The following is a 25,243-nucleotide window of genomic DNA, read 5'->3' as shown; positions in this document are numbered from 1 at the left end:
GTTCTTTTGTAAATATTGGGATAGGGTGAATACAGGCACCATTTAACAGCAGATCTGCAAAGGATTTTGCTTGTAAAAGTATGAGTCTATCTCTGTAGGTACTTGGTGAAAACCAGTTATTGTAAGGCAGTTAACTCAAAGGCTTGCTCAGCACTATTTGAGTAAGATAAGAGAGAAAATTACTGTGTAAAAATGCCCACGAATGCTCTGCACTAAAAGACAAGCCTCAGCAAGCAAAGTAGAATTACATACATGTCAACTGCTCTTCACCTTCTCGGTGTAGGGAGTATTCTGATGAGTGCAATGGTTTCTATCAGTTTGAGGTGGTGAGCAGTTGTCTATAAGAGCCTGTTTCCTTCACCGTAAACTTAAGCTGATTGGGACTGCTCTAACGTGTACTTAGTTGATAGTTCAACTCCTTCATTCTTCTGAAGCATAAGAGGATTAAAATTCACGCAGCAGTTTTCTTCATTCTGCCTACCATGGTGGCAAACACGAAATCACAACTGCAAAGGATCCAGAAGAAATTTTGTGGAGACGATTTTTCATAAAAAAGGAGGGCTTTTTTTCTTCCCTAGGAAGAGCAAGTCACAGCATTTCAAAGACATTTTTTTCTGCCAGTAAGCTCTACCTACATTTCCTCCTTTTAAATTGAAAAGGACTTCTGCACTGATGAGCAATTACCAAATTTGCACAGTATGACCCGCACATACAATGTATCTGTGAGCAAAAAAATAGAGAACAGGATTTTACAGGCAAAATTCCATTTAATCTGAATTTTTTTTGGTCTGTTTTCCGCTCAGAACGAAAAATATCGTTTCATTCTCGCGCAGTTTTGATCAACCACAATGGGAATCTTACATCCCCAAGGAATGTAAGCTTGGTTCCTACAACTTCCTATGTTTTAATTCCTTCTGTGCTCAGAGTAAAAACTGGAATGGTGAGTCCAACATTTTTGCATGTACTTTCATGCAACACATTAAGCATTGATATCATTTTACCATTGCGACCTTTTCAGATAATTTTTGAATGTTGTACTTGCAAGAAAGTAAGTGAAAAAGTTACCCCTTGTTTGCTTTCATGCCTTTGCCTTTTCCAACATGGAAGTTGCTTTTATTTCACTGTGTTGGTTTTGCCTTTTCAACAGGGTAAGTTAATGAAGTTCTGGAGTATTTACTCTCCATTTGGGTAAGTGTAGGACTTGCAGAGCAGAGAACTAGTAATATATATCGGATAAATAAGGGAGAACATTTTCATACAAATAACAGGTTTGAGGTTGAACAGCGGTGGATAAACTAGGTCCACAGAAAAGCAAATGCATTTTAAAACTCTTCAGAATTTTTCTTCTTTTCTTTAAAAACAAACATACAAAAAAAAACAACCTATAGAACAAAAGCAGTATATCTGGAAGAAAAAATACAGAGAAGCCTTCTGAAAGAAGCACTTCACCAGTATTAACCAAAGCACAAATTACAAACCGACTAACAAAACCAAAACAGCTAAATTGCCAGGATTACAAATAATTGCCTAATAGTTGTGACAATTATTTCCCACTCATAGGACCACCGGTTCTTATCAAGCTGCATATTGATATGAGCAGATAATCTAAGCACTGAAGAACACATCAGACTAAATCCAAAGTGTATAAAATCAATTTAGTTGCACTAACCATGGATTTGTAAATTAAGTCAAACAAAAGAGATTTGTTTTTCCCAGGGTTAATTTAAGCTGAAGAACACAAGAAATGAGCTACTTACTTTTTGAGGATTCAGATGTTTACAGTTCAGTTTGTTTCAGTTTTAACTATTCACTGTTCCTTCGTCCTCATTGTTTGAATTAACAGCTCACCGATAAAAAATCTGCTCTGGAAAGACTGGATTTAACTACTTGACAATCAGGAAAAGAGTAATTTCCTCCCTTTCCGTGAAACTAATGACTATTCACGCCTATCCTTTCGGTGAAGCTGTAATGTTTGCTTGTGGCTTAACTGCCCACTATATACCATAGTGAGCAACTACAACATTCTCCAGCGTTTAGACCAAACAACTTGATGAAGGGACGTTTTTTCTTTTAGCAGATCCACATCCTCGTCTTACACAGATATTGGAATTCTGAAGACTTTCATGTATAACGTATTGAAAAAAATCAACAACGTGCAAAAAAATGCACCAGCATAGAAATGAATAACTGTATGTATGTAGATATATGTATATGCATACAAGTTTGAACACGATTTTTAAAAGCAGCACTCCATGCAACTCCTGCAAACAAAACAAACACAGTTTTGTGATGAATATTGGACACTAATTTACAAGGAAGTGAAAGAAAAGCACAGAAAGGAACCTGAGCCATACTTTTTCAGGATTTTAGCTACCTCCATCCACTTGGGCCCAAGTCACCAGTATGGATGCCTACACCTACTCTTTCAAATAAGTGAAGTCTTTTTTTCTATTTAAAGTCTAAGTTCTGAGGGTTCGGTCATCCATCTTTTACGTACCAGCCCTTTGATTAAGCTCTCAAATCCACAATTCTATTGGGATTATATCCTAGTGTTGTCATAACCCAGGAGGTCATTTATAATTCACCTTCTGCAATCATCCATAACAATTAACAGTTAAATTGTGAAGTTTGTTGTGATGATTAACAGTGCAGAAAACAAGCAGGTTCATAAGGAGGAGAGGATGAGTGCCGGGCCCTCACCAGCCTGCCACTAAACTATCTCTCTCAGCTACTGTGATAGCTGTGACAGGGCTGCTCTGAAACACTAAGTGAAATTGGAAATTAAAAAGTTCTCATCACATGCGAAATATAGAGAGCAAAGCTGAGGTTTGATACAAAATAAAGTTACCGCTCCCTGAAAATATAACAGGCAAGGTGCATATATAGGACATAAGGGTTATCAAGCAAGACTGCTGCTTTGCGGCATTACTGCTCAAAATCTGAACAGGGAGAAATATCTAGGCACATGTGGAACAGTGAAGCATGCTGCTTACTCTCTACAGTACTGTCTAGCTGATAGCATTCCTTAGGATTTACGGGCATGCAAGGGCTTTAAACTGGACAGTAGCACCTTGTATATAAATGGAGAATGGTTCCTGAACACCAGTGCAAAGCCATTGCAAATCAAGTTCAAACCAAGCCCAAATGAAGCATAATCAACTACGGATCCTCTGATGTGGAGGTCAGTGGTTTCAGCGAATTTCGTTTGTATCTTTAAAGTTGCTTTTTACAGTCAGCTACATTCGTCAGATTGTTTTTCTGCTTAGTGGATGTAAATGCTTTTTGTGAAAGGTGCCAGGTGACCTTGACTTCCTGGGTATCAAAGTTACTTTTCCATAGCAATGAATATGAGACTTAAGGAATGTAAGCTACGTAGCCCTCAGCCTCTGTAAGGAGAAGGGAGCTGAGACACCCGAGCTTGATACAAAATGGCAAGGCTGTTACTGGTTGAACAGTGTGCTGTAAGAACATTTCCACGCTGTGTATCACTCTTATCTCGCAAGTTGCCAGGAAAAGCCGAAACTGACATCAGTGTTTTTTCACATTTTTTTTACATGCTCACCATTGCTTCAGAGGACTTGAGTCTAATGGCCGTGTAGTTTTAATACCAAATGAAAAAGGAAGGATCCCGAATCCTTCACTCTACTGCAGCCACGTGCAAAAAGATGTAAAAATAAGGACTGCACATTTTCTTGGAAAGCATGGTGAAATCACTGATATATTTAAATCACACACAGAAACAATCACCAAAAAGTAAGTTTCATTCACAACAAACACTGGCCAAATCTGAAATACTGTCAAATACCTTCATGTTGCAGAAACATTTTCCAAAAATATTAGGCAAGAGAAAAAAAACCATTGATTTATTTTCCCCTCATTCAGTCTTGAGGTTTCAACTTTAATTTATAACATAGTTGTAGAATAAGTGAGTATTGTGTCAGGAAACGTTTCTAAAATCACATACTCTTTGAGGAAATAGTATATTTGCTCCACCCTCTATTTGAACTGTCCCATTATTGTTGTACCTCTACAATTTGCAGCAAATAACTAATCTACTAGGAGTGCTCCAAAAGTAATGCCTCCTATTTTATTGTATTGACCCTCAATGTCAGAGGTGCATGTTGGTGGTATGGCTGTAGTGGTTGAACCTTCCCACCAACATTCCGTTACATGTTGCTGCCATGTGACAGGTGGCAGCAGAGGGGCAGCCGGACACAATGGCATCTGGCAGGTAAGTGCAGATGAAGCAAAGGGGTGGAATTGAATTCCCCCACGTGGAAAAAAATGGCACCCGCTGACATTCATTGATACTTGCTGAATGTTTATGGAGACCAAAGAGTGGATGTGAGCACAGCAAGGCAGTGGGTGGTGTGCTTCAGCAGTGGTGAGAACAATGTAAAAGACAAGCCATGATCCAGACAGCCATGCAAGTTTTTACAAGCATAGCACACAGGCTCTTTGTCATCGCTGCGAAAAACACATAGATAATGGTGGTGACTATGTTTTGTAGCTGAGGATTTGCTCCACCAAATAGTGTTATTGTGCTCTTTGTATCTTTTGTATTTTCTATGGAAATAAATAGGAGCGACATTTGGAGTGACCCACTTTCCGTTTCTGTTACCCTTGCAGAGAAGGAAACTGCCACTTCTCCATTTCAAGATGAGAAACAAGGCAAAGGGGCATTACACTAAGTGTACATATCTCATGTCCAAAGCAGAAACTGATTTCCAGTCACTTCTGTATTACAAACATAGACCATCCAACAACATGTAAGAGACTGCTGGTTTTATTGGTGGACCAGAAAACAAAGACACTAAACTCTGACGTAGAGAACTACTACAGTTCCAGAATTAGTACACGAAATGCTGAACACCACTCAAATAAAAGGTTTTTTGTTCTTTTTCTTCCTCCATTTTCTGAATTTTCCAGGAAATTGTCTCCATATTTTCCATTTGTAAGAGAAAGAGGTTTCTTTCAAAGGCTGACGTTGTTGCTTATCAGCTTTTCTAGACCAAAAGCAAGTTTTGTCCCCGGAGAAAAACAGAACTTCTCTATTCCACATAATTTAACTTCCTGCTTTTTTTTTTTTTTTTTTTTTTTTCTGAATAGGATAAAGAAATCTTTCTTTAAATGATTCCCAAAGTAAAACAAGGTAGAGTTTGCTTGCTCTCAGGTGTAAGAAAATATTTTATGTGGTTTATTGTGGGAACATTTAAAAAATTAAATATAATTTAGAACAGCCAGTGTGGAAGAAAAGAGCATTTATTTAATTACCTTGGGAATACATTTTGACCCCACCTAAAAATGCCTGCAGAACATCCACTGACTCAACATAATAGCATATATATTTGCAGCTCCCTGACTCCTCTAAATTACACTACAGAGAAGGAAGCTGCTGAGGTATTTTACTCTCAGGGTCATCTTACATTCACGCATATCTATTTAAAACTGGAACTGTTCAACTGAAATTTATATATATAAATATTTAATTTAGATATTCAAAGGGGTCAAGGTAGATAGAAAACTTTTGGGAGCCTGAGCACTGAATGTTCTTAAAAAACAGAATACATCTCCAATCGGCTTTGAGAAAATTAACTCTATTGGAAGTGCATTATTCCCTGCCTGAATAATGGGGATAAATACTTACTTTCATGAAAAAGTCTCAGAGTTTGTACTATGACAGAAAGGGAGGTGAGCTACAAGGGAGAAGTAGCCACCTATGATTCCTATTTAAAATATTTCAAGGCTCACATTAGCTTCTCATAAAAAGCCTGCATTCATTTTGTGACACACCTATACCATGAAAAAAGGATAGTTTAAAATCTGCCAATCAAACATTCTGCCATGCAGTTGAGAATAATGCTGTTCTAAGTGTGTTTTGCTCCTGTTATCTGTTTGTGATTAATACTAGAACCTACTGTTCTTTCCATTTCTTTCATAGGTGGAGGCTCTCAGGTCATAGAGCTCCCTTCAGCACAGGTAAACGGAGTCATTTTACTACTTTCTACTGCATTTGCTAGCATGCCTATTTCAGATATTATTGTATATTTCAGACTGATTTGGTAATGAACAACTTCACTTGAAAGTGTTGTCAATCCTCAAGGGCTGATCTGACTATATCAAACAGGCAATTTTAAATGGTGCTATTTTAAAAAATAAATATAAAACAAATTGGGAACAGAATTAAGAAATGTTAAGGGACTATTATTTCTGAAGCTAAAAATAAATCCATGCACAAGCTGAAGGTGAAAGTATATCCTGCAATTCCTGACCATTCATGACAAGCAACCCCCAACCTACTTCCCGTCCTAGTCCTGTTCTTTGTGTCACGTTTTTAAAAACATAGACTCTGCTATTTCAGAGAGATGAACTCGCTGAACAATTATTAGCAGAGTGTGGAAATAACTGTGAATGCAACACCAAACTAATTAGCATTTTACGATGAAAGATGCATTCTCTGAAAGCAAACTTTATTTCGAGTTACAAATGGGAAAAGGATCTGGAGATGAGTTTCCCCTTTACTTTGAAAAGTCCAGCAAATTTTATTTTGCTCCACAAGAGGGCTGTCTGGACACCGAGACAACATTTTCCCTATGCTATCTTCAGTAGCCTGGTTAGGCTCGGTCAAGTAAGAAAGAATTTCATGCAGTGCTAGATAAATGCATACAAACTACTCAAGTGCTGCCTTTATTTCTTTGCAGAAAGTCTGTTCTCAATTTCTGTTTTAGGACAAAGTGTCTTGAAAACTTGTTAACTTAAACTACGTGAAAAGATTCAAAACAGTTGAGCAGTACTAGAGTACGGATTTGAAGAGTAAACAAGAACAGAAGTAGCCCCCAATGCAGAAACTTTCTGAAAGCACTGAATTCTAAAACATTTTGTACATTTTCACTGTTTAAAGTGACACATTTTGAGTTGTCTCATCAGCTGTTCCTTCTGGATGACCTGCCAACAAATGAACAGCAACAGCAGCTGTAACAGCAACAACAACAGGCTCTGGAACCAGCCTGAATGTCACAGAATTTTGCTCAGCATTATCATAATAAAAATCTCAGTATTCTCTACCATACATGTGTACAAAAATCTATTACCCAGAGCAATTACAGAAAAAAAAAAAAAAAAAAAGGGTGTGGAGGGTGTTAATCTAATCCTTTAACAAATATAAAGATTTCATTTATTTTTTTTTAAACTCTGAAAACACTATTACTAGGTATAAGTGGAGTGATTAGATAGGGGAAAAAGTACCACGGAATATCACATCATTCCTCCAGTTAGTCTGGTACCTCATAACAGTGGCCCCTACAAGATTATTGAAAAATACCAAAATTCCTTTACGAGAATTTTACACTTCTTCATAATTAAAGCTTTTAATATAACACCATGTATCATGGAACACTCATTCTCCTACAGAGTTGAAGAGACCCACGCTTCCCAATTTCACTCAGAACTGAAGTGCTCTAAAACCTACACACGTGCTTCGGATTGTCTCGACATTTGCTGTCCTTGTAATCCAGGCTAGGCCTACTTATCCACCTTTGTGGCTATTTGGTTACAGCACCCTCTGCATACCTCAAAGCCTCAGCCCTCAACGGATGTCAGTCATTCAACACTCAACTCAGACTCTTAATCAATTTTACCAAAACAACAGTTCAATGATAAAATAGACTTTTAAAATTTAAATGGGAAGCACATATGTATCAAACTAAAAATCTGAGCAGCTTTCCTCCCAGATAGTTTTATCAACCTTGATTTTCATTTGTTACTCTCTCTATGCAATCCTAACACAACTACTGGAAGAATTTTGACTCTATTTAGGAAAATATATATTGTTTACATTTGTCAGAGGTTTTTTTTTTTCTTAATATTCTTCATAGCTATAACTTTGACATGGATTTGGCTAACAGGAGCAGAAAAACATATCAAATCGAAGCAAAAGTAGAAAGAAAAGCAGTACAAGGACAATATATGGAAACAGGTATAAATTGGCACAGATATCATCTAACGGGAAAGAAGTTGGATGCTCCTATCAGAAGAGAGAGAAATTTTTAAAAGTGGGAAGGAAGTTTCTCAGCCCTGATTCATCATTCATGTACACATGTGAGTAGGCTAATTCCTATGGTCAAGAGGAGACTAGAGGGAAAGGACCTCTCTCAATACCTTAGCTGAGCTTGAATCAAGATGCAACCTCAAGTTCATAAATACAGAAAGAGCTGGAAGCCATGAAATAACTGACAACACATGCCTAATTTCTGCTGTCTTTGACTGATAGTCCAAAAGATAGAAAATTCCTTTCTCTCATTGCAAAAAACATTCAGGAATATTCCAAGGACAAGCTAGATGGCATTGTAAGATGGATTCTGCAGAGTTCTCTTCTTTGCTAAGGATTTCTGTTTTACACAAGCTATTCTGGAAATGAAATGTTAGTATTTGAGCTACACTGAAACCTCAGATACGTGAGTGAGCTTATTTTGTTCCAACAAGTCACGGAGGGTTGGTAATCCACAGCAACTCACTAAGCTCGCTACGAACCCATCATAAAGGTAAACTATTTGGCTTGAGATAGTATTTCAAAGCGTGTTTGCCACAGAAGGAGCATTCACCTTTAAACAATGCAACTCTGCCAATATGAAATGATTTGGCCATGTGCCTGAGTCTTCACATATGTAAATATTCTCCAAAGAAATACTGCATTTCCAAGATTTTATGACTGCTTCTCACAGATCTCCATTGCTACCCACAGGATGCTATCTAAATCTAGGTTTTCACTTGTCGATCACTGAAATCAAGAATCATTTCCATGTTTCTGAAGTAACTCATTCTCCCCACATATGTTTGTATTGCAATCTCATACCTTCTGACCAGTCTGCCTTACTCAGCTATGTCCAACAAAATAAACAAAACTACAATTAGTTTATAATGATTAGTGGATCTTGTCAGGCTTGAGAAGCAAAACCCCTATGCTATACGTACCTAAGTATAGTATCCCCCTTACTCGTTTAATCAGTTAAGAGTTTTGCCAAGTTCTGTATTAAACCAGGCAACCAAATGCCACCAGGCAACTTAAGCTACTCATCCATTGGCAATGAAAATATATCTGTATCTACGCAAAAAAATCCAAAGAATTCAACAGCAATTAAAGTAATTTCCCTCCTAAAGTGAAGCCTTCTCCTGCTGTTCTTCCGTGCTGTTTTTCTCAGACTTTCTGTGCTCAATTACTTGTTCAGTGTGGGTGGACATTTCTAAGTCACGGTTTCATAATCACACAACAGCAGCCCCTTTTCACAGCAACCTCAGTTTAAATTTTCCAGTCATTCCCCCCCCGCTGCACCAGTCATGGCTGGTATCTGCACCTGTCTTCTCACGTAAGTGCTGGTCACCTTTGCCTCTGCTCCGGCTGCTTAAAACATCCTGTTTCCAGCAGCAATAATACAAGGGAAACATGCAATCTCTACTTTCCCACGGCAGATTATATCTAAAGTGTTAAAAACCTACAATTGAAAGCAAAAGTGAACTTGAACTATATCATATTCTTAATCTCACTCGTGAGAAAACCGAAAGCTTTTTTATTTCCACGGAAAGCGAACAGATCCACCACCATACCGCAACCACGGGCCGCCACCTCACCGAGCAGCCCCAGCAGCCGCTGCCCGAAGGCAGCAGCCCAGCGCCCCGCCCACAGCGCGGCCCGCAGCGCGGCCCGCAGCACCGCCCTCCGCCGCGCCCCCCGCCCACAGCGCCGCCCCGGAGCAGGAAGCCGGGATGGCGTCCCATGACCCCGGCGTGGCACGGAAGGACTTACTGGGAAGGGACGGAGGTGAGGCGGTGCCGGGGAGCGATTCGGGCGGCGCGCGGCAGCGGCGGGAAGGCGCGCCGCGGGGCGGGGGGGCAAGCGGCGGGAGGGGCCGCCGGGGCCGTTGGGGCGAACGAGCGCGCGTGGAGAGGGGCGGGGTCCGCGCGCTGCCCAGCGGACCTGCGCGCGCGCTCACAGGCGGGGCGCCGGCAGCGCCCCCTCCACCGCCGCCTCGCCCCGCAGCCCGGCGTTACGGCGGGCAGGGCTCACCGTGCCTGGCGGAGCCCTCGGAGCGCCGCGGCCCTGCCCGGCCCTCAGAGCTGCCCGCGGCTCCGCCCCGCGGGCCGTCGTTTTTGCTCTTTTCTCGTTGACTTGTTGCAATACGAGAGTGGCACTAGAGTTTCTTCGGTGCTTTTGTTTTTCGTTTTCCCCGGTGGTAGAATGTCTAAACTAATGCTAACGCAGACGCGATTTACTCTTTAATCCAGCAGCTTAAGATTTTCCAGTCAGAAAAATCCTAACAAAGCTAGAACTGTCCGCACAAAGTCCACAAATCTGAGAAGTCCTGTGTGGATTTTCAGAGCTGATAAAGTGAGGAGCGCAGTTGAGCGTGCCTGATTTTGGGAGCTGTTACTGCGCTCTGCTTTGCACTTGATCTCGGGGCAAATACACTGCGTATATCTTCAGATCAGCTTCTTACTTTGTCCTGTATCAGTGTTCTCTCAGAACACTGAGCTAGGGCAGCTTGTTTCTCCTCTGCTATCAGCTGCTTACAGAAGTATCTCTGCAGGTTCTCCTCAGATATTCGTCTCTGTTCGTGGCAGTATGTGCGTGTACAGGTCTTACCTTGCGTGCCCCTCCCCTGTGAGGAAATCTGGTCCATTGAATCTCCTGAACAGTAGAAACTTGCTGAGGAGATGTGCAGACTGGAGTATCTCCATTCTGGTAATAGTCCCGCAGTTTTGATTTACAACACTTTTAACTCAGTTTAATGTGTGTGAGTAAAGCCTCAGTATGTAACAACCACTGAAATTACTTGAAATAAAAGAAGTGATAAACCACTGTAGTGGTTGCCCTCCCACATACTCCAGTTGCTGCTGTCGGGCATTTCAGAGTTGAAACGAGACCCTTTAAGTTATGGTGCTGTCATCCAGCTCTGGGGCAGGATAACGGTTTGTGGTGCCCCTGCTGACTCTGGATGAGGGTCCCACTCTCCTGTTTCTCAACAGTCAGAGTGAATGGGATAATCTCTGTGCTCTTACTGCCCTGTCCATCTAGAGCATAGGTGGATAGTAAGATTCAGTACGTTGACTTCAAGTGCAAGGAAGAAGTTATTTTCCATAGTGCATCATTCATGAAGGATAGTGTTGTGGGTTTTTCTTCATGTTTTTGGGTCCCAGCTATGTATAGATCTGTTGATTATATCAAGAAAGCCTTTCTCAGTTGACAGATGAGGATCAGATTATCAGTAAGCAAATTCCCCAGGTCAGATTTTCAGGGCCCCAGGGGAATTCCTATGTTCTTCCTAGGCCTGGGATATCGTTTCCCTCCAAGTGTAATCCCAGCTGGTGATTTCCATATTGTTGCTGGAGCTGTGGGCACTGTCTGTCAGTGGTGTATATCAGCTTTACTGAGCCCCTCCTATGGTGTTGACAGCTTGTTTCTATTGGGTACGAAATGGCAGCGCTAACTTAGTGGTATCAATAATATATTAGTCAGAAAGAGAGAAGTTTCTAAGAGCAATTTTCTTTTATTATGTGGATTGATACTGTAGAAATAGCATGAGAGAGTTCTGTTTTATTCTTTGGAACTGTGATATTAAGATACTCCTGTTAACCATAACTACTCTAGCAGCCCTACTGTTACATAATATAAAGTAAATAGTGGAAAAGAGCAAAACAACTTGAAAAAATCCAAACACTTGAGACTGGTAGTATAGGCCTCACAGAGGAGCATAATGTTTCCCACATATGAGAACAGGCATAGGAGAAGGGAAGGAATGATTCTTATAAATGTATACACACCATATATATGGTAAAAGGTAAAAGTCACTGTTTGAATCTTTAGATTTGCTATTCCACATTTACGTTAAAGGTAAGCCAAGAGCAGATCTAGGAATTGCGAAGTCCTGAGTTTTAAGACTAGGGCAACACTAGTGACAGGGATTGTGGAAATTCTTGAGGTCTTTCTCTCTTTCCGTGTCTGTAGTGAGGAAATTATAATACTTCATTGAGTATGTAATGATGAGTTCATAAAATGCTGTGAATATCCAACATCCTGTGAAAGTTCCAGTTAGTGTTCTATTGCAATATCTGGTGAGTTTGCATAAATAAAGGAAACTGTTGTTTTTCTGAGTAGGTTCATAAATAAAACTCAGTTTAGCTAATATTGAGGGTTTTTGTTTTTTTTTTTCTTCTGCTATTGTAGAAGCATATTTCATTTCCTGAATAGTAGCATCACCAGAATTTGATATGTAGAGACTACATGGAAGAAAGAGGGAAGAAAGTTATTCTGATAGGAACAGTTAACATTGAGGGAGGAAAGAATTGTTTGTGAAGAGGTACAGAAAAATTTACTTGCCTAAGGGCTAGGAAAACGTGTTATTAGCTCTATTTTAAAAGGCACTTTAAATTAATTTTTGACAGATGGGATGAGAAGAGACAAGTGTCCTGCACTGCAAATGGCCTCCTGTTTGACATTAGTTGTTTGCTAGCCTGAAATCGTCTTTGGTGGGGGAACGCTGACAACGCTAAGGTTTGTATTAGAAAGTTTGGCTTTATTTTTGTATTCTGTAACGTAAAAGGATTGTGTTAGAAGATGTTTATGGTTGGGCACCCTAAAGCATGTTACTGCAGTCATATTTCAATTAAAAATTATGGGTTTCAATACTGGTTTGCTCGTCTTCTGAACAATAAGTATTACTTTTCCAGCACGGGTGATTATTTTATTTGGTCTAGGTCTTGTATAGTTTTTATTAGAGTACATCTTCCATATTCATTGCAAAGATAATTGCAAAATTAAATGAATTTGATGTGGTTTTTGCGTAAAAACCTAACACAGTCTAAGCTGTATTCATAAATATAGTACTTAGTTTCATTAATTAGACCAGAAATTGTCCTGTCCTGTCAAAGGAAGTGTGCATTCTTAAGTGTAATATTGGGGTAACCTAGTAAAGCAGAAGTTGTTTTTTACAATGCAGATTAATTTAAGTCAAGTCATTGTCTACAGCTGAAACTATGTAGTACATCTGAACAGCTTGGTCTGAAGGATGGACTAGAAGATGGGTCTGGGTTTGTTTGTTCATTTTTTCTGTTATTTTAATTCTCAGTTGTTTCATTTTTGATTTACAGATGTTTGACAGAATCAAACCATCTGATGAAGCTTCTGCTTCTTCAGCACAAGGTGAGGCATTTAAAGTACATGTTTTTATTGTAGTTTTTTTTTTATATATAATTTTTTTTTTAATAATAGTTATCAGTACGGACATCAGTTCACCTTACAGCTTCAGTTGTGTCATTTGATTTCCTAAATTTCAGTTTGGAACTTAGATGGAAGAAGTGACTTCTAAATTATCTAAAAGTTTCCGTACAAACATGATTTTCTTTCCCTATGGTAAGCTGTTTAAGACATGCTGCATGTGATCAGCTTGATCAGCTCTCCGATCAAGTATGGAACGGTCTTATAAATGTAGATTTCTTGATCTTGATCCCAGACAAATGTGAAAAATACCAACTCACCTTAACCATGAAAGGGTGAAGCTTATTTTATGAAACTCATGGAGGATCTTTGAGAATGAAATGATCTCTCTAAACGTTTATTCTAACTTTTAAACTTTAAAATACTATTTTTGACAAGTACAGTGTAAGGGAACTAGATGACTGCAAGTAAAAACTTCATTTTTTTTTTTTATAATAGGAACAGAAAGACATGGTGTTGAAGGCTCACTACAACAGGACAGCAATAGCAGGTAAGTAAGGCGATAATCTAACTGACATCCAGTTTACTGCTTACACAAAGTAAAACAAGAATAATCTATTTTTCCACCTTATATGTCATCTTGTGTAATGGTTGATAGTGATGCGATGTAGATCAAGTGTATGATGGAGATCTTTTATCTTTACGCATATTATAAACTGTAGGGGAAGGGCACTGTAGCGCCCCAAACCAATTATGTGCGTGTCAGAATCCTCAGTTTTCATTTTATTCTTTTTTAATTTCAGAAGGCTAAAAATAGAATAATAAAAGAATGACTGCCTTTTTCTGGACAGACAGATCTCTTCAGACTACAGCCAACTCAAATGAGAATCTGTGCTAGTTGTGCCTTCAACCTGTTATCCTTTGTTCTGCATTTAAGAAAAAGTTTTCTTGGGAATAGCTTAAACTATGCATTCCTACTTGCCATTATTATTCTGAAATAGAAATGTTTATTTTGCAAGTTTGCTCCACCTCTAGAGTGAGGTGGATGTTCTGGGTTTCTATGTTAAGAATGTAATTAACAAGCCAGCATTTCCCATTTTCTTAATGAAATGTCTGGCTAATATTACCTGCTTCTTTCAGTTTACGTTCAAGAAGGCAAGATCATCGTCGGCCTGGAGTATCCACCATGCAAAATAGACAAGGATACTGCAACTGCTGCCACGTACACTACAGTAATCTGGAACAGGTAGGAAGGCTTCTGCATGATTCAGCAGCAGAGAACGAGAAGTACCAGCAGGCTTTGTGAGTTTACAGAACATCATTTTCTGCACTGAACAACCAACTCTGAATGGAAAAGAATCGATTTGTGAATTGTACAAAGTATGCACAAAGAAGAGGAATCCTTCTTAGCCGTTATCTGTTATGAAGAAACTGGTGGAATGGCATGCTTGCTGCAGTCTGCTTGTCTGAAGTGTCACCCTACTATGCTTTACACTCACTAGATTTATTTCTGTAGCTTTAACCCTGAGAATTAGATACACTGTTAAATATTAGGGTTAATATGTTAGATATCATAGCTGAGTACTTTTGATCAACTATTAACTTATCTGTTCTTAATTCTGTTTGTCTCTTGTCTTCTAGACTTTTTTAACTAGAAAGTAGAAACTTATTCAGTCTTCTATGCTTATGAAAATTCTCCTTAGTGTGAGTAAATAATGAGGTGTTTTCTCAAATGAAGTTCGTAGATAATCATCGTGTGTAAATGTATTTACAGTATCTGTTCCAGTCACAAGAGATTTGTGAGCAGCTCTCAGAGTAGCTGATTTAGGTTCACTTCTGAAGGGATTTCGACACGTTTCAGTATTATTTGCATCTCCCTATACATATTTAAAAATCTCATTGAATTCCAGCCTTAAAGTAGAAAAAGCTGAAGATTTTTCTTTTTGTTGAAACATTTTCATTGTAACAGCAATGTTTTACCTGTGAAGTAGTTCTTCTGAACAGATCAATGTGTAAACAGTAATATTAAACTAGTTATATGTTTTGTCTTTCTTCAGCATATTTTTAGCTCCCAGCACAGACATTTTACCACTTACTGCAGGAATCGTATGGGTACCAGTAGCCTGATGGAGCGTTTCCTGCAAGATGTTTTGCAGCATCATCCCCATAGATACCATGACAACAGGTATAGTAATGTTTGTTTGCTTTTTAAATATGTGCTGGTAGAATGCATATATTGTGAGTTCTTTTTTCTGCTCCATCACTGAACAGTACATTTTGCCCGTTTGAGGTGAAATGTGTATATTGAATGCAATTTAGAAATGAGTGTATTTACATAAGCATTGTCCAAGTATATTCCTTTAGTGTTGTCTCTGTGCTTTCAAACTTTGTTTCACTGCTTATGAATTTGATACAGCATCACTGATAACAATTAAATGTAAAGACCTAACGAAAAGTAGTTAAATATTTGGTCAGCAGGTATATTAGCAGAGTGTACAATTGACATGCATTTACAAATTCTTACCATAGATGCACTCTGGGCTTAATATTTGTCTATTCTGCAGTCTATTTTATGATGTGTATTGAAGTGGTTCATAATTTTGGCTTGTTGAATGTGATAGTGGTTTGTGGATTATGTCAGGTGAGTGTTTATATGTTTATTTTTTTACTATCCTTACAGTTTACACATGGAGTTGCTATTTGTGGGAATTGCATTAATTGGCCGATTTGTTAATGCTCAGATTTCAAAAACTGTTCCCTTTATTTATCATGTGCATGTTTAAGCATGGTAAGAGGGAGTATAAACATTTTTCTGTAGGAAGGTCAGCTGAAAGGAAATTAGTTAAGTCTTATTCCTTGTTATAATCTGCTAGGCATTAAAAAATCCTAGTCTGAGCCAAGTGTATCTTGATAAATAACTTTTTTATCAGTATTCTTTCTATATTTCTCATAGAGAAAATATTGGCTACGTTTTAAGGCAACACCCAAATGAAAAAGGCAGGTATCTCTAGAGGTATTGCTAGTACAAGGTTATTTCATTTAGCGAATAACACCTACTAATTAGGAAAACCAAGCTAACCACATTCCTCTAAGTTGCTGGAAGATGGAGCAGAATAAGAAAAATAATGTACAAAATACAGATCAGGTTGGATGATAAGTAGGAGAGAAATAGTCCAATATATGTACAGAGTTTAGAAGAAGAAAACCAAAGATGAAAAAGCGTGAATAGATTTTTGTTGTGATTCTGCTCTGAAAAATGGCTAAGTCAAAATATCATGTTTTAAACTAATATCTGAAATAAGAATTGAATGACTTGGATTGATAAACAGTTTCACTCAGTTACTAAATACCTATACAAATAATACAGAAATGAGTTCACACAAAGGGTCTTAAGATTGTCATTTAAAAGAATTACAAAAATATTTGTGAGACTTGATTTGTTTTTGTGGAACCAGTATCTCTAGTAGTGGTGTGGAAGGTAAGTCGTTTCCTTCTGAGCTTTGCCTCTTCCTGAATTTCCAAGGAAATACCTTCCTTCAACCTCTTGATGTGATTGTTTTTTTCATTAAAGAAATAATATTGAGCATTTAAGAAATCTTTACTCTGATTTTGGGAATAATTTGTAGTAGAACTACTGGAAGTACCTAGCCTCAGAACTGAAGTTCTGTTCCCCCTGGAGGCATTTGCTTATAAATTATTTTTGAAAATCACGCGCAATCTGCTAAGTGAATGAGGAGCCTGTGAACTTGCTATAGTTCATCCATAACAAAATGCATTTATATTTAATCTTCTAGCAGCATCTAGATAGCGAGGGTTTCACACTAAGATGGAAGAACCAAAGTGACAAAGTTTTTTTAAAAAAAAAGAAAAAGAAAATTCTACTCATTTTGGCCTTCTGTTTAGATCTAATTCTGATTTATAAGATTTTGGAGTTAAGCCAAAAACGCTTTACCTAAGAGCTTAGGTGCATGCCTCAGTAGGGCACAGCAGTTCAGTTGAATGGCATAATTCGATCATCTGATGTATTTGATTACATCACATTCATATGGTAATAATCCTCTTTTTTAATGTGTTACATGAGGTTTCTTCTTGTGCTTAGTCAGTTCTAATAACCCTTATCTTTACTTCTATTCATTCTATCCTCCTTCTTTTTTTTTTTTTATCCAGAATTTCACAGTATTCTATGTGACTATACACCTTTGACCGAGAAAAAAATGATTTATTTTTGAGTTAGGGAAGGAATATTACACATTGTGCCATAATCTTTTCTTCATTTCCTTTTTAAGTAACACTTGCATTTCAAGCAATGAGGAGTTGTGTACTGTTGTTGAATTGATATGGCTGGTTAGGCTCAAGCAAAGTGTGTTGCAAGTTTTTTTCCTTGCTGTTTACAAAAATTTAACTCAACCTTCCCACTGCATTCCTTTTTATTCATATAATATTTATAAATATAATATAAAATAATATTTATAAATATAATATAAAATATAATATTTATTATATTTTATTATACAATAACTGTAATCATTTCTATGTCATACTTTACAAAAATGGCAAGTGAGTCATAGAACAGCCTGAACCAGAAGGGTATCTTTTTCTGATCTTTTGTAATAGTGAAGAGTGATTGTTTAACCTATTTGATATTAGCCATCAGTTTTTGGTTTTTGATTGCTTTTTCTCCTCCCCCCATAATTATTTAGGTTTTTAACAGACTCTCAGAGACCTTTATCACTGCCTATTGCATGGTTCAGGGATCTGTAAGGCACAGCTTTTCCTTTTCAGAAACCATGGTAGCGAGATCTTAGAATCTTCCAGCTCTTTTATTCTACTATGCTATTACTTTAGCTAACTTACCAGTTGCAGCTCTAAAAACTATTACTTGCTATGAAACTTATTGTTTTGGTACCTAGAACTACTTTATGTAGTAAAGCATCAACAATGTGTTTGCTGTGTTCGTTAGTTCAAATCAAGTATGCTATTTCCCTGATAATTGTGTAAGCGAACTGTTCATAAGAAGTTAGAAGACAGTGAATTGAGGAATGATAGTTTAGTCAAGAAAAATCACATCAGGCTGTCTTTGACAGGGTAACAGACCTTGTGAATGAGGAAAATCATCTATCTTGATAACATCTGTCATGTTGCATCTATCAAAAACCCAGATTTTGGCCTGTTCCTCTATGAGGCTTATTAAGCAAGCTAAGGAAAATGTGATTAGAGATTAAATGGTGATGAGTATGTAGCTGTCTGAAAAATTTTATTCTTAACTACTTCTGGCTTGGGGGAAAAGCATGAAAAAGACTGGGAGAGATCCAATAAAATCTAATGTTAGACCATCTTTGAGCTCTGTCTTGGGGCTTGAAATTGGTGGTTTCAAGCGTAGGTTATCAGTTTGTGTTTTTTTGTTTCTTTTGCTTTTCTTTGTTTTTCTGTTTTGGTGGTAATCCAATGAAGTATGTTTTTGTGTGTTTTTTTTCCTATGCTAAGTCTTGTCAAATCTATAGAGACCAAATGAGACTTTACTTTTAAATAAAAATGTTTTTTGAAACCAGTTATGTTTTTCAACCATAAAACAGATCTTCTAATCTGAGAATTCTTGTTTTATCTGTCATGTCTCAATAAAAGATTGAGACATAGCTACCCTCAGATAAGATCTCCTGTCATTGTTTCTCAGTATGAAGTATCTAGCTAGAAATACTTGGTATCATCTGGCTTCATTAATAACTTTATAAACTTGGACATAATTAATATGTGTGAGTCCTTCAAGGACTTCTGCACATTTTGTCTACTAAATGCTTACAACTATAGGAAATTACTATACAGTGGAATTTATTCTTAGTACTTCCATTAGCAGATGAATGCACCACAAAAGATGCATGGCTGTCTGCCATATATTCAGACATCTGTTTGAGTGTCACAGGGTCTGATTATAGTTGTCAGGTGAAGCATCATCTTCTCTTTTCAGTTGTATTTACTACATTTTAAAACTATTTTCATCCACTACACATATTTAAACCTCTTGTGTTCTAGAGATGCATAACAGAAATAGTCTGTATTTCTCTGTTCTGTTAATTCTGCAAGACATAAAACACTTTTATCTGAGACAATCCTGAAGGCAGAACTGCCAGTTCTAGAATATCTGAAAGTGCTGTTGCCACAGTGAGTCTGGACAATCGTAACTTAGCTTCTTAGAGAAGTGAGTCAGAGCTGTGGTATGCCTGTGAGAAGCAATAAACGTGGAATTCTGTGGTAATGTGTGCAGAGTTCCTATAAGGCAGCTGTGTTTTGCAGGAAACAGGCATTTATACTCCATAGTATTTTTATACTATGCCATATTATAACGTTCAATTTCCTTACAAAAGCTCATTATTTAACAAATTATTGTTTTACCAAAGAAATAACTTGTTTATGAGCTCACAACTTCCAACAAAGGAAAACTCTGTTTTTCTAGCTTTGCACTATTTTAAAAATCATTGTAATGTAAGTTTGGTAATTCTTAATGGATAGTTGCATGAAGAGGGTAACCAACTAACCAGCCTAAACTGTTGTCTTTAGCTTTGCGGAATGTTCCTTCCCCCACTTTCTAGTGGAATGGTTTTGCTCAAGTAGCAAAGTTAGTGTCTTGAGTTTGTTCATTAGGTGCAATTACTTTAAAAAAAAAAAAAAAAGTAAAAAAAAAAATCTTAATCATATTTACAGTGTTTATATAGGATTTTTTTTTAACCCCACTTAGGCCGACCTATGATGATATGCCACTCCCTGTCACTCCGTTGTCTGCCAGGATTGCTTCTTCAGGAGAGGTGGAGAAAAGGAAGAATAGAGGCAGACAGGTGACTTCCAGCAAAGACCAGGAGTCCATCGGCGATGTGCGCTCTTCTGCTCCATACCTGTCTCATGAGCACACAAAGGAAACTTCTGTAACGCAGACATTTACTCAAAAATTAGAAACTGAAAAGGAATGTGTTACAGGAACATCCCAGATGTCTATGGGCAATTGTAGCAATGAGAAATGCAGCGTCCTCAAAGATGCTCAAATTGCAAATCATAGCCATGAAGGCCAGTTTAAGGCTGTGAGCCCAGTACCTCAACATTTTTCTGTCGATACGTTAATTCATAGTTCTTCTGTTAATCGTAAAATAGAAAAAAATGTTAAGACTTCGTCATCATCAAATCATATTCTTCATAGAGGATGTGATAACACAGGAATGGAGGTATGCAATAGGGATGTGTTGACTCCCACTCTGGCGCTGGTTCACCCTAAATGCCCTTCGGTTTTGCATCAGAATCCTGTGTGCAGCCGCAGGAATTCTTTACATGTTACCTCAGGTCAATCTCTTTTAAAACGAGATGGTTTACAAACTCAGGATGAGACTTTGGTGTCTGATTTCCGTCTCAGGGATACTGTGGGGATCAGCAGCTCCCTAGGTCTTGGGACTTCCTCACCACTAGCAAGATACAAAAATGTGAAGGTGAACAGAGAGGATGCAAGTTCAGTGGATGAAACTATTGAAAATGTTATTTTGAAATATTGCCATGGAACTGCATATGAAGAACTTCATTTCAAAGAGGAGAATAATCTCTGTTTAACTTTTTCATCACTTCTGGATCATGCTCATTTAGAGGGTTCTGAAATGAGTTTTGACTGTGATGCACCTATTCAGTCAGGAACAGACTTACCCAAGGCAGCTATAAAAGACATAGAACTGCTAAAAGAGGTCCAAATAAGTTTACAAGATAAAGACTATGGAATACAGCTCTCTTCTGTTTTAAAAAGTGAGTCAGTGGAGCAAATAGAAACAGTGAAACAGAATGTAGCAGTTCATCCTGAAGAAGCAGTTCTTCCAGCTCTGCCTCATGTGCCTCCTTCTTTTGTGGGAAAGACTTGGTCTCAGATAATGTATGAAGATGATATAAAAATTGAAGAACTTGTGCGTGATTTCAGGGAAGGTCGTTTTCGCTGCTACTTTGACAGTGAATCCTCAGCCAACTGTACAGGAAAGAGAACGAAGAAAAAAAAGCAGAAAGATGAAAAAAGGAACAATACTGCCGAGGGTAATAGAACAGAAACTGCATCAGTTAAAGCTCTGCCAGAGTTTAATGATGCTTTAAGTGGTGGCTCTGATTTTGATAACCCATCGTTGGCTTCAGATACGCTATGCAACCCACAAATTCTTAAAATGCCTAGGAAAAGGACATGGCGCCTAGCTTCAAGATGTCAGGTGGTAAAGGTCAGCCATGGCACCCAGACAAGTCTATTGAACTACCCTGTAACAAAAAGAAAAATGACCAGAAGGGAATCTGATCCATCTGATCAAAAAGCAAGCATTATATGGCCAGAAAATGAAAAGACTCCGAACATGAAAACTAGACTATGTGCCCTTAAACTTCCTGAGTCCTATAGCAAGATTATGAGTCCTGTGCAGCCCAAGACAGTGGTGTATGTACTTTCGTGTCCAGAGTTGAAACAGTGTAAAGGTAAACCTGTAGATATTCCCAAAATGAGGAAAAATCGTAATTCCACAGATAGCAAGGACTCTATAAGGTATAAATACAAACAGTGTTCTTTCAAGTATTATGACCCACTGACAAACAGAATTCTGAAAATGCCTCCTAAGAATTCAGTTGGGGAAAAGGCCCAAAAGCCTTCTCACGTTCGACAGCTGTTCAGAAGTCTTAGCTTTGATGCAAATATGAGGAAATTAGCCGATGCACAGAGAGAAAGCACACCAACAAAGTCCTTCAGTCGGTCGGACTTCTATAGTTCATCTTCAGCAACTTGTCTGCCAGAGTCAGGTAAAGGGAACGATACGCTCTTAAGTCAAAAAGCTGATGGATCTTCAGTTTCCACGGAAAGAACAGATTGTCTGGTATCTAGTCACTCTGAGAACTCTTTTAAACACCTGGTCATTTCACCTTTGAGTTCTCACCAGTCTGTTGTTGAAGGAGATGGTAGATTAACTCCATTTAACAGCAGAGTTACCAAAACTCCTCTGACCTCCATCAGGGGTGACCGATTAGAGAGAGAGAATCCAAAAGCAATATGGAAGAGAAAAGAAAGCACTAATAAAGAACCATTTTTTTCCAAAAAAGCTGCAGGAGCTATGTCTGTCAGGTGCACTGTTGGGAGGAGAGGAAACAGAGTAACAACAGGCAAACAAACTTCCAGAACTAAAAAGCAACAAAAAGAGGGAATGAGAAGGAAACTTTCTCCTTGTGCCCAGAAATCTTCAGCTTTCCCCATTCATAGGCACCAAACAAGGAAAACTACAGCGGGAAAACACCTTAAGAAAGAAAAACCTGATGCTAAAAAGTTAAATGTGAGGAGGAAGTCAAAAAGGACTTTTCTGAACTCAACAGTCACAGGTATTCCTGAGAAGAGACAGAAAGTCACATCGGAATCTTTTCCCAAGAAGCCGGAGAGAGCTTCTTCCAAAGTCAGAAGCTGGGAAGTAAGTGGAGATCGGGGTCACCCTAGCACTGTGAACCGACCCTCAAGAAGAACTTCTGCTGTACCATTACTGAGAAACTGTATTGTTCTACCAGGTGAGAGCTAGCCACCAAAACTACTTTTTTTTTTTTTTTTTTTTTTTAAATAGCCAGCACCTGGCAAAGGAAAGGGAACAAAAGGAGGCCATAGACAAAGCAGTTGAAGTGCCAGAGCTGCAGAAAGCATAAAGCCAGTCTAACGTAAAACAGGTACAACTTTAAACTCTAGTTCCTGGTATATGGGATGTTATATATTGCACTGCTCTACTGTGTAAAGCTGCAGAAGATGTGCATTTGAGTTTAAAGCACTTACGTAGAACCCTATTTACTAGGCCTCACCTGTGCATCAAAACAAATGGGCTTGAATAGTATTATGTTGTTTTAATGGGATTATCAGTGCGTAATAGTGCACTATAATAGGGTAAATTAGAAGCTGTATTAATTAATTGTGCCTATTCTCATTTTTTTTCCACATAATTCTTAAAGTGCAAAAAATGTTTCTGTTATGCTAGAAATTAAATTAAGATATATTCATCTGGGGTGAATTCTGTGTATGTATTTTGTGTTTGTATATATGCACACCTTGTTCAACACATAATATGGTATATACTTACCTAATGAGTGGTATTGAGATTAATACAGTATGATACAATTCAGATCAGTGCTTTTTTGAAATGAAATGTAACTATACATGGTTTTATATTGATCCTTTTTCCTGAAATCGTGTCCAAATTAGTTATTTTGGACAAAAAGTCACTGTGGGCTGTTATCTAGCAATAATGGACCATCCTGGTAAGGAAATATGTTTCTCCTGGTTACCGTGGTGGTGTCTATACTGAATCCTCAAATTCTGGAAGAAATATAAGTTTGGTGTTTTCTTTATTCTCTTTTGTTTTCTTTTTGAATAGCTTGTTAATAAAGTTCATAGGTTAATTTGACATTCCTTAGGGAGGGGATGGAAATGTTGTAATACAGACAAGTAGCAATGAGTTCTTGTAGTGTTTCAACATGGAATTTGAGACCCTGTGCTTTTTTGGGTTTTAATTGGGTGTACTGTTGGTTACGTTTTTGTTCAAACTTTATTTTAAATATTTAGTACAATATTTAAATAAAACAAACCTGAAGCAGCATCCAGTGTGTTAAAGTTCAAATATCTGCTCAAAACAGATATTTACATAAGCTGAATTAAAAAATAAAAACAAAATAGTCCATAATAATTCATGTTAGGCAGTTAATATTCTATGTCTATTGGGAAAAAAGTCTAATATTCTGCGGTTTGGGTTATATTTGTTTTTGAGTTTTTGTTTTGGTTTCTTTGTTGTATTTCTTTGGTTTTGTTTTGGTGGTTTTTATTGGCTTTTAGTTTTTATGATGACAGCTTATTTGGTTAAAAAGTGTTTAGGAAACAGAAACCCCAGTGCTGAAATTGTTTGTACACTTTAAAATCAATATCAGTTTTTCATTTGTCTTAAGTTTTAAGCAGAGAATTAAGCTTCATCACAGTCAGGGCTTTCGTTTGTACATCTGCAGTTTGATGCATTGTATAATGTATCCTGTTGTAAAAGTCTTTGTAAATTCTATACTTGTACAATATATCTTTTTTACATAGCATAAGAATAGCATATGAAAGACCCTTGACTCTGCAATTGCGCACTGTACCTGTGCATTCCCTCCCTCCAAATCAAAACCTATTCTTGATTAATCATTTTCTGAAGTGTCAATGGGTCACTAGTTCGTACTGAGATAAAGCTGCACTTTGAAATGTTGTATTTTTAAATAAAACATCTGAAAGAAATGTAAAAGCTGTCATCATAAACTACTCATTGTTAAAAAAACGCATCAAAAAAACTTCCCAAAGTATATATACATGCATATTTCCCAGCATAAATAAAAGATGTGCATGTACTTAAGACAGCTGGAAACTAAATTCTTTTACAAGTCAAATATAGTCTGACATTTTTTAAATTTTTCTTTTAGTTTTGAAGTAAAAGTTGGTTTCTGTGGATGGGTTTTCCTATGGTTGTCAGTTGACAAAGAATCTTATGACTGTATTACAAGTCACTGGAAAATAAAGGGTTATAATATGAGTTTTTATAGTCCTCTAAGCTAATTGTGCCTGTATAATTTAATATTTTGTCTAATATAAAACTGATTTTTTTAAAGCAAAATTTTAATGGAATGGTTTTTATAGAAAGGCTAATTTTTAGAATAAAGTTTTAAAGCTTAAAAAAGATTTTTAAGATAAAGTTTGTTTTAAAGCAAAGCTTTAAATTAACTATATATAAGTCCCATTCTAACATATTTTTATGATACAAGAATGTTTTCCTATCTGATTTCGTCTGTCTCATTTTTCACAGTATTGTACACATGAAAAATACGGATTGTTTTGCTTGTGAATAAGGTTTTATGCACATTCTACTTTAGTGTATGTCTGTTTACACTCAAAAATGCTGTTTTCCATACTCATTTATTGCAAGCTTGTGTTTGTCTAGCATGCACATTTCCTTGAAACTTTGAATAATAAAATACCTTGGGGACTACAGAATGACTTAA

General features: G+C 37.6%; 2 protein-coding genes across 7 annotated transcripts in view; one reads left to right on the top strand and one right to left on the bottom strand.

Moving 5' to 3' along the window:
- The window catches only part of GPR1 (G protein-coupled receptor 1), a 23,452-nt gene extending 13,569 nt beyond the window's left edge, over positions 1–9,883 (bottom strand). For 3 of the 4 annotated variants that reach the window (XM_021400767.1, XM_021400765.1, XM_021400768.1), the window contains exon 1: positions 9,800–9,883. The gene's annotated coding sequence lies outside the window, so the exon portion shown is untranslated. Of the gene's footprint in view, positions 1–1,757; positions 2,227–9,799 lie in introns of those variants that run through there. The other variant, XM_021400766.1, reaches the window with a different exon arrangement.
- ZDBF2 (zinc finger DBF-type containing 2) lies at positions 9,731–25,243 on the top strand. 3 transcript variants are annotated; one of them, XM_021400731.1, is made up of 8 exons: positions 10,010–10,735; positions 12,436–12,544; positions 13,141–13,192; positions 13,706–13,757; positions 14,348–14,453; positions 15,265–15,392; positions 19,938–22,653; positions 22,801–25,243. In XM_021400731.1, exons 3-8 carry the CDS (start codon positions 13,141–13,143, stop codon positions 22,852–22,854), a joined length of 3,108 nt encoding a protein of 1,035 aa, XP_021256406.1. In that variant the 5' UTR covers positions 10,010–10,735; positions 12,436–12,544; the 3' UTR covers positions 22,855–25,243. The 3 variants fall into 3 exon arrangements, with proteins under 3 accessions (XP_021256404.1, XP_021256406.1, XP_021256403.1); XM_021400729.1 differs by lacking the exon at positions 10,010–10,735 and adding an exon at positions 9,731–9,814 and having other exon boundaries at positions 19,938–25,243; XM_021400728.1 differs by having other exon boundaries at positions 19,938–25,243.

This window comes from Numida meleagris, chromosome 5, assembly GCF_002078875.1.
Source record: "Numida meleagris isolate 19003 breed g44 Domestic line chromosome 5, NumMel1.0, whole genome shotgun sequence".
Classification (NCBI taxonomy): Eukaryota; Metazoa; Chordata; class Aves; order Galliformes; family Numididae; genus Numida; species Numida meleagris.
The sequence above is the reverse complement of the archived record's forward strand: the minus strand, read 5'-3'. Positions and strand labels throughout refer to the sequence as shown.